The 10054-nt window shown below is 36.0% G+C and overlaps 1 protein-coding gene across 1 annotated transcript in view; it reads left to right on the top strand.

The window, feature by feature from the left end:
- The first annotated feature begins 590 nt into the window (after positions 1-590).
- Positions 591-10054, top strand: part of LOC104915551 (ras GTPase-activating protein 1) — a 38373-nt gene continuing 28909 nt past the window's right edge. The window contains exons 1-4 of the mRNA XM_031557499.1: positions 591-625; positions 6037-6163; positions 8008-8128; positions 9658-9814. Coding sequence (XP_031413359.1) covers positions 591-625; positions 6037-6163; positions 8008-8128; positions 9658-9814 — 440 coding nt within the window. The remainder of the gene's footprint in view (positions 626-6036; positions 6164-8007; positions 8129-9657; positions 9815-10054) is intronic.

A 10054-nucleotide genomic window follows, 5' to 3' on the forward strand; every position in this document is an offset into this window, starting at 1 on the left:
TTCTATGATTCTGCGAGAGAAGTTAATATATTTTCACTGAGATCTTGAAGCTTTGTGCCATGTGGGTCAAGGACTCAAAAAAATATTGCCCCCATCCTGCAAGGGGCCTCATTTTTCAGTCACTGTAGCAAGTCCATAATATGGAAATACCAGAAATCCCAGGATATGCCCAGGGAAGGTTTTATCTAGAGGGGTAACTTTTCCCCCAGTGATCCATTCAGTTATGTTCATTAAGGATGCTATTTTCAGTATTCTCTTTTTTTCAGGAGGAACTACTTAGCTCATCAAATGTAGGGAAAAGGCAATAGCAGGTAACCAGTTCTAAATTACCCAAGAAAGGGCAATGGTCACAATTCAGTTAAAAAAAGAACAAAAGAGGTGCTTACCCATCCCAAGGATCAGGGCTCACTGAACATTCCAAAAGGAGGGATCACCAGGTAGAGATCCTTCCCTTGTGGCTTCCTGATATAACCAGGACAGCCTCCTGTTGTCTTATGTTGGCCCACAATGTCAGAAGATGATGTTAGTAGTATGGCAGTAGAGGCTGAAACTTCCCACCAGTATTCCATTACATTTTGTTGCCTGACAAAATGGCGTGTGACACGGGAGTGTGTATGAAGCAAAGGTGTGTCATTGAATTCCTCCACGTGGAGAAAAATGTATCCGTTGACATTCATCAATGCTTGATGAATGTTTATGGATACCAAACAGTGGATATTAGCACAGTGAGGCAGTGAGTGGTTCATTTCAACACAGGTATCGTCAACATGAAAGACAAGCCATATTCCAGGTGACCATGCACAGCTGTCACACCACAAAATGAAGAGTATTTTGATCAGCTCATCCATGCAAATTGGCTGATAGTAACGATGTTGAAAAATAGCATTTTGTAGCTCATAATTTTCTCTGTCAAATAGTGTTGTTGTGCTGTTTCTTTCTGTTGTAGTTTCAATGGAGACAAATAGGTGGCATTAAATAGGTGACATTATTTTCAGAGTGACTTGTGTACTTGTGGGGATAACTAAACACTAGAAAAGGTTAACTTAAGAGGTAGCAGAGTCTCCATCTGTAGGGATGCTCAAAACATGACTGACCCAAGGTCCTGAGCAATCTGCTCTAGTTGACCCCTCTTTGAGCAGGGTAATTTTGCTGGGTGATCTCTGAGGTCTCTTTTGAGCTCAGCCATTCTGTGAATAACTTGGATATGTTTTACAGTTCTTTTTAAAATCTAAGATAACATTAATTAATGCTTCAGTTCTGATTTTAGAAAGTATGGTAGGATAGTCATACCAGGCTATATATCCTGCCTCTTTCTTCTCTCCATCTGCTTTATTTCTGAAATCTAATGTTTATAACAGCTTTCCAAGAACTTGTAAAATGTGGGGGGAGGTGCCCAGGTGGCCATAAGGGCCAATGGCATCCTGTCCTGCATTAGAAATAGTGTGGCCAGCAGGAGCATGGAGGTAATCATCCCCCTGTACTCAGCACTGGTGAGGCCACACCTCGAGTGTTGTGTTCAGTTTTGGGTCCCTCACTGCAAGAAAGACATCGAGGCCTTGGAACGTGTCCAGAGAAGGGCAACAAAACTGGTGAGGGGTCTGGAGCTCAAGTCTTATGAGGAGTGGCTGAGGAAGCTGGGATTGTTTAGTCTGGAGAGGAGGAGGCTCAGGGGAGACTTCATCGCACTCTATAACTTCCTGAAGGGAGGTTATGATGAGGAGGGGTTTGGCCTCTTCTCCCAGGCAGCAAACAGGACCCAAGGAAATGACTGCAAGTTGTACCAGAGGAGGTTTAGATTTCACATAAGGCAAAACTTTTTCACTCAAAGAGCGGTCAGGCACTGGAATGGCCTGCCCAGGAAGGTGGTGGAGTTGCCGTCCCTGGCAGTGTTCAAGAGGCATCTGGATGAGGAGCTACGAGATCTGGTTTAGTGCTTGTGGTAGCAATGGTAATGGGTGGACGGTTGGACTAGATGATCTTGTAGTTCCTTTCCAACCTTGTGATTCTATGATTCTATGAGGGGGAAGTAGGGTGATATATCTTGTGATTCTGTGCCAAAGTAGAATCAAGGAGAACATTGGCCCAACAACTGAACATTGAACAATCTTTTAAGTTAACTTTGAGAGATGAGACAATTGTAGACTAGGAGATTAGAGCTGTTGGAAACCATTTTCATTTTAACTGATGGATTAATCCATATTTTGATAGGCTGTACAATGTGATCCTAACATTATTTATTTTAATAATTTAACGAAGTACCTAATACTATTCTGCTTTCTGTTTTTTCACTATTTGAAACGTCAGCAGTTGCAATAACTCTTAATTCACCCATTAATTATTAAAATAATGTAACTACCCATGATGATGAGATACTTTTAAATTATACAAGTAGCAAGGACCTGGGCAACCTAATAAGCCCTATGGTAAACAGTTTGGAATTACTGAAGTAACTGTAATATAGTATTAAGATTAAACTTGTTAATCTTTATTTCTGTATAGCAAATCAACTTTTTCTAAATTCACACTTACATAAAATACATCAAGGAAGGTATAAGTAGGATTGTTGCTGGTCAGACTGAAAAGAGTTATGATCCCTTCTTTCCTGTTCCTTAGATTCCTCTTAGTGGTCAACCTAATGTTATGCTTTACTTTTTACATGTTAGATAACTTGACTCCCAACTTCACATTATATAGTGTGTTTTCAGTCTCAGAATTCATTCATTAGTCTCGTCAGATATTCAACAATAGTAGAATTTAATACATTAAATGATCAAAAATAAGAAATACAGCTATCACTTTGTGATGAAGGAAATTAAGAGAAAACTAACCAGAGCTTCATTAAAAGCATATTGAAAATATATGACCTCTAGAAGCAAGATCTAACTTCACATGAAGAGTACAGAGCTGCAGTTTGCATCTGCATGGAGAAAAGAAAAGTCAATCTTGGCTTGAGTTGATACCTGATTACTATGGTGTCAGACAACAAAAAAGGCTTTTCCAAGTATGTCAACAGCAAGAGGATGGTCGCCGAATAAGTAAGGGTGAGGAAAAGGTAGAGACATTACTGCCTTTTTTGCCTTGGTTTTTACTATTAATGATGGATCTTGGGCTGCCTGGTCCTCTGAGTTGGAGGACCATGATTGAGGGAGCAGTGACTTAACATCTGTGGTCATCAAAATTGTAAGGGATCAGTTTTATCAACTGAACATTCATAGGTCTGTGGGGCCTGATAGGATTCACCCCAGAGCGCTGAAGGAGTTAACATGTTATAGCTGGATCCCTCTCAACAATTTACTCATGGCCCAGGGAATTTGGGGAGGTCCCTGACTAGAAACTAGCTGTTGACTCTGTCAGATTATACACTTGGGACGGAGCAATGCTGTTCAGACTGAGAGACAACTGACTAGAGAGCAGCTCAGCAGAAAGGGATCTGAGGGTTCTGGTTGACAGTAGGCTCAACGCAAATCATCAGTGTTCCCTGGCAACACAGCTGGTCAAAAGAGGTGATTGTCCCTTTGTATTTAGCATTGGTGCAGCCTCACCTTGAATATTGTGTGCAGTTCTAGGCTCCACAATGTAAAAAGGATGTTAAGACCCTCAAAAGCATCCCGAGGAGGGCAATAAAGTTGGTAAAAGGGCTGGAAGGCATATCTTGTAAGGAGAGGCTGAGGCCATTTCATTTGTCTAGTTTGGAGAAAAGGAGGCTGAGAGGTGATCTCATTGCTCTCTATGCCTTCCTGAGGAGGAGAAGTGGAGAGGGAGGTGCTGCTCTCTTCTCCCTGGGAACCAAAGACAGGACACAAGGGAAAGGCAGAAAGCTCTCTCCTCCGGGAGAGATTCAGACAGGAGATTAGAAAAACTTTCTTTATTGTGAGGATGGTCAAACACTGGAACAGGCATCCTAGAGAGGTGGTTGAAGCCCTATGCCTGTCAGTGTTTGGACAATGCCCTCGTTAATAGAATTTAACTTTTGGTTAGCCCTGAAGTGGTCATGCAGTTTGACTAGATGATCTTTGTAAGATCTCTTCCAACTCTACTATTTTATTCTGTATGCCTGAAGATATCTGATTTCTAGGCTGCTGGAGTAGTAAGGAAATATACAATGACCATCTGAGTTGTGTGGGGGAGGAGAGAGTTAAAGAACTAAACTCTTAAGCACTCCATCAAGATATAATATTCTAGTCTATATGATACTCTGTTTCCAAAAGGAATTTTCAAATACAATTCAGTTTCTTATTCAGCTCATTTAACAAAACTCAAAGAAATTAGGCAATTGTTTCTTATGTTGAGGAATGACTCCTGGTATTTTTAACCATGGAAAGAAACATTGACAGTCAAGGTACTTTCAATTTGATTAAGAGGGAAAAAAATTGCCCTTGTAACAAAATGTTTGCAGTAGATGTTCAAAATGCAAAATTCAATGAATGTTATTTTATGCAATGCTGTAAAGTCTAATTTTTAATGCAGAAAATAGCATGTGCATATTACATATAAGTAAAATTTGAAATAATTTTATTTGAATTTAATAATACTAAAAGAGAAATTCAAGTCACTTTACAAACATGAAAAATAAAATTTTTTGGGAAGATACATTGATTTATTGAGCATGCACTAGTCAGAAAAATAAAAGTTTCTATTGTTTCATTTAAATGTTTTCATTATCCTTTTATATTATCACATATCTTTCCTTGATACACAACTTTATCTGATTTTAATAAGCCAAAGATCTCATCATATGTGCCTTAATGATTACATGCACAAACATAAATAACAGTATATATAGAAGGACTGCTCCAAAATAATGCCTCCTATTTTATTATCTTGGCCCACAACATTAGAAGCAGATGTTGGTGGTATGGCAGAAGAGGTTGAACCTTCCTGCCAATGTTCTTTTATATTTTGTTGCCATGTGACAGATGGCAGCAGAGGGACAATCTGACATGGAAGAGTGTATGAAGCAAAAGCTGTGTTGTTGAATTCCTCCATGAAGAACAAACTGCACTTGTTGACATTCATTGATATTTGCTGAATGTTTATGGAGACCAAACAGTGGATGATGAGTTTCAGCAGTGTTGACAGCAACGTGACCGTGTTCTGGATGGCCATGCAGACTTTTGTGAGCATAGCATGCAGGCTTTTGTTCATAGCTGGCAAAAATGCATAGCTAATGGTGGTGACTATGTTGAAAAATAGCTTTTTGTCACTGAAAATTCGCTCTATCACAGTGTTATGCTCTTTGTATCTGTTGTAATTCACATGGTAATAAATAGGAGGCATTACTTTCAGAGCAACCTGTATGTTTGTATGTATATAAGTGAGAAAATGCATTCAGTATAGATTTGTTCCACTCTTAATTACATATTTATTTATTTTCAGGTTTATATTTTATGTATGAATGATTCATCCATACTGACATTAACACTCCCCTTCTTTATTACAGTGTAATTTTCAATAACTACAAAAATAAGGCAGAACAACTCAAAGATGCATTGAATTTTAGCTTTCAACTGTCACTATTTCTCTCCTGATCTTTCAAAATCCAATTTCAGTCTGATTCTGGTAATTAGAATGCAAGCTTTCCTGCAGGAGTGCTGGTAACTGAATAGCTATTTTACCAGTGATTTTTGAAGTATTATCTGTGTTTGGAAAAAGCTTTTCTATTTCCCCACTCCTGTTCAAGAAAGAAATTGCTTTGCTCATTTTGAAGTATCTCCCATTTCCCTTCCCTAGTTTACTCTAGGACTTTGGAAATTATTGCCAATAAAGTAGCTATTTTCAGCCTGTTTGAAGAGCTGGCAATGTGCATGTGTTACTCAAATGTGGAAAAGGTAGTCTACACGACTGGCATTTTCAACAACTGATTGAAAATGTTCTGTAGAGTTTAAAATTAATGAATACAATTCTGTGAATTTTCTTTATTTCAGTATATTAGTAAATTGTCATTGATGCAAACAAGATTATGATGTTTTATACTTGATTTTTATTATAAACTTGTGATGAAACACCAATTGTATGGAAAAGCAAATTCTCATGCAGAGGAAAAACTAACCAGTTTAACTTATCTTATTTTTCTTATTTGAACAGTATTGCTGAGATCATTGAACATTATAAGAAAGAACAGATTGTTGAAGGTTATTACCTTAAAGATCCTGTTCCAATGCAGGTAAAATTTAATCTCTGAGCATTTGTTGTTGAAGACGTTGACTTAATCATCAGAAACTATTTATAGTATAAGAAATGAATTACAGCAGAGGTATTGATGACAGTTAAACAGCATTGTCACCTCCTGAATTTTTGAGCTTATTTCATTTTATCCTTGCGTGTATTCACTCATCTAAGGTTGGTTTATAGTCAACAGAAAATAATGGTAAGCTTTGTCTGTGCTCTGAGGTGTAAGTGCTCTGCCTTGTGACCCCAGCTGTGGTCTCTGATTGAGCCATACTGTGAGTGTTGGGGACAGGGACAATTGGCTGCCCTCCATTCTTCTGTGTCTGGCATCTTTCTTCCCTCAGAGAAACTTCTATGCGAAGAAGAGCAGGGATTGCAGGGCATGTTCTGGAACACTTGTTGCATCTATTACATTAATACAAGGACATTTCTTGTATTCTGCCTATGCTGACTAATCTGAGCATACATATCTTCATAACATTCCTGTAGTTGCCCTACTAATACAAATTCTAGTGCAAGTTCATGTTTCCTGAATGTGATGGACTAGAACAGCTCAGAATGCCGTGTCATTAATAATGCCTTTGTTTGTGGGAATTCTTATCAGACATATCCTAAAATATTATCTCTGATATTGTAGCCATGTTATATTGTTTTATACTGATAAGTATCAAGAAGTACAACTTTTATGTTGTATTACTATACACATGCCTTATTCTGTATTGCTGACTGTCTTGTCATCAATGCTTCCCAGTTGGCTACTGGGAACTCATGCTCTGTAATGTGATTGAGACAAATGTGAGGAAATGGTGGTGTAAGTACATTTGGTTGTATTCTCTCACATACTGTCATCTGTTTTTGGAGAGAAAAAAATTTCAGAAGTCTTGCATGCTATTCAGTTCAATCTAATAGACTTCCCGTGTCTAACTTGAAATTTACTTTAAAACATTTGTCATTAAATCTGTTGTTTTGTACATTGTTTCTTTTGTAGTTATATTATGGAGGTTATATTGAGTTCATAAAAGTTTACATATTGTTTTTATTTTGATTCATGTAATTCCTATTACTGAAGTGTTTTTTCATCTTGCATTTATCTTGTTCAAAACTATAATTCTTAGAGATGGAGGGGGGTGGAGGAGAAAAGTATTTAGTATGAAGCCAGAGCATATATCACTTCATCTCAGTATTGTTCTTGCTGCTTGACAGTCTTACTTCTCATGTCTTCTTATGGGTAAAGATCTTTTGCTGATCAGATGATTTGGTAAGGTCAAACTTGACTTGGCTTTTGATTATTCTAACTATCCTATGTTTCTGCTTTCTCCTGTTGTTTTCTGTTAAAATGCTATACATTTAGGACATGAATGTAAATAAGATTAGTGAGGGACTGCAAAACATCTTGAATAAATCATTCAGTTTTAATCTGCACCAGTCTTGTTGCTTCAGAGTTTATCCTTAATTACTCATTCCCAAAAGTTTTGATAGAAGACAGCTAGAAGCTAGATAACCTATAAAGACTTGTGTAAATTTTAAAGAAATCACTGTGGAAGATGCTGATTTCTATTTAATATTAAATACATACAGATGTTACTTTGTAAACATTGATTTGTATTTAAACCTTATTTTTCTTATATCATAATTCTGATCTAATCATTCCACAATAAATAGTCATGTTACATTTCCCACAAAGATATTGTATTAAATTATATTGGTTTGTTAAAACATGACAGAACAATAATAAAGAATTGGTAGCATTCAGTAAGAATTTTGTTTGCAGCTTCATTTTTCTTACAGTGATTCATGTGCTTTAAAAAATAAACTGTTGATTTCTTCCTTATTTACCAGCATCAAGAACAAGTGCTTAATAATACAGTGGATGGAAAAGAAATCTACAATACAATTCGTCACAAAACAAAGGATGCTTTTTATAAAAACATTGTCAAAAAAGGTTATCTTTTAAAAAAAAGTGAGTTTGTTTCTATAAAATGTTTTCCTAAAAATAATATGCAGATCTCAATGCATGTTTTGTGTAGCACTGGTACTATTGAAGGCAAAATTGAAGGGAGCATGAGGTTATAGAATGTCTTTAAAGGTTTTTTTTTCCTTAAATTCATTAATAGAAAGGCATCATACATAAATTGACATGCAGTATAAGGATGTAAATTGACAGTTCTTGTTGAAAAAATAAAGAAAGCAGAACAAAAACTTTACCCTTTTATCAAAGGTAATATTCATGCTCACTAAATGAAGTGCACTTTTATAAAATTTATTCATATTAAATATGTGAATTGTTTAAATATAAGCTGATAGCATGAGTTAGAGAGCTATATTAATGTAAATCAGTGCATTCATTGGAGACCAGAGCTGGTTTAATTTTTGTTACTCCAAGTCAGATAATATGTTTAAATTAAAATGTGTATTCTGGTGTACAATACTAAACTAAAACAATAAGTTTCAGATACTGATCTGGATAGCAAACAAAAGTGAGAAAGAAGGCCAGTATTTAAATGTAGTCAAATATAAAAGATGCATTCAAAGGAAATAAAAACTTGATCCTCTGAATAAAGGAAGGAAAGCACCTCTTCTCTTGAGAGTGCAGTTTCTGTGAGAAGATATAGAGTGATGTGGTAGAGTTGAGGAATCAGCTGAGAATAAACTTTAAAAAAAATTAGCGGAAAAGGATACTGAGATACTTTAAATGTGCAAGCAGGAGTACTGAGTTGGTGTGCAGAGACATACCTACCCGCATGTAGGACAGACATTGAATAAAAGCACTCTTCCCTCTAGTGGAGTATAACAACTAGATGTTAAAGTTGGTTTTCCAAAATATTAAGTACAAGTGCTTGTTTATGGAAGACTGTGGGGGTTCTATAATGATCAAGTTGAAAATTAATGATGAATGCTATTCTAAAAGATACTCTTAAGATACTCTGGGTTATTTATTTTTTTGTTTTTCTCAGAAACGTGGAACTGGCCAAATCCTTAGATATAGGTGTGTTTGGGGCATGGTTCCGATCCAAGTTTGTGTATATTATATTCCCATTTCTATTATTTATCATATGGTTTTACAATATTGTGATGCAATCGGTTATGCTGATCAGTTGGTAAGAGTTTAAGAATAATTTTCTTATGTCAAGAGAAATCTATTTCTTAATTTAAAATAGCTGTAATAAATTGGATCACTTACAGCATCACATGTTATTTACAAACTGTATAGACAATCTTCTCATTGATATGAATAGAGTAGTCTGGGTAGCTTATGTACACTTGCTTAATCCTGTTGAATTCAGTGAAAATATTTAGAGAATGATTTATAAATATACCTGAATATGTGAAGAGGGTTTGGTTTTTAGCTAGATGTTGCAAAATGTTGTTGTATTGTATGTTGTTCTGTTTGTATTTTGACAAAAACCTTTCTGCCCTCATTTTTCTTTGTTTACAAAATTTACACTTTCTTTTAAACTATATTGTAACTTCCTACTCCCTTTTCTACAGGCAAAGGGAAGAGATGGAAGAACTTGTATTTTATATTGGAGGGAAATGATTCTCAGCTTATTTATTTTGAAAGTGAAAAACGAGCCACAAAACCTAAAGGATTAATAGATCTTAGTGTGTGTTCAGTCTATGGAGTACATGACAGTTTATTTGGCAGGTAGGACAATGACTTTTAATTATTGTACATGCAGCAGGGCAGTTAACTGCTGGTTTGAGATGTATGATACACAGAAAATATGTCACTAATGAACAAGTTGACCTGCTAATGTATTTTGGGTTGGTTATTTTTTTGTTGTTTTTTATTTCATTTTTTTAAGCTTTTTGTCTTCATTGTTGAAAAGTAAAGCATGTAACTCTTGGTTCATATTGTTTTATTCCTATAGTTGGTATAGATTGT

Source organism: Meleagris gallopavo (genome assembly GCF_000146605.3).
Source record: "Meleagris gallopavo isolate NT-WF06-2002-E0010 breed Aviagen turkey brand Nicholas breeding stock chromosome 24 unlocalized genomic scaffold, Turkey_5.1 Chr24_random_7180001949946, whole genome shotgun sequence".
NCBI lineage: Eukaryota > Metazoa > Chordata > Aves > Galliformes > Phasianidae > Meleagris > Meleagris gallopavo.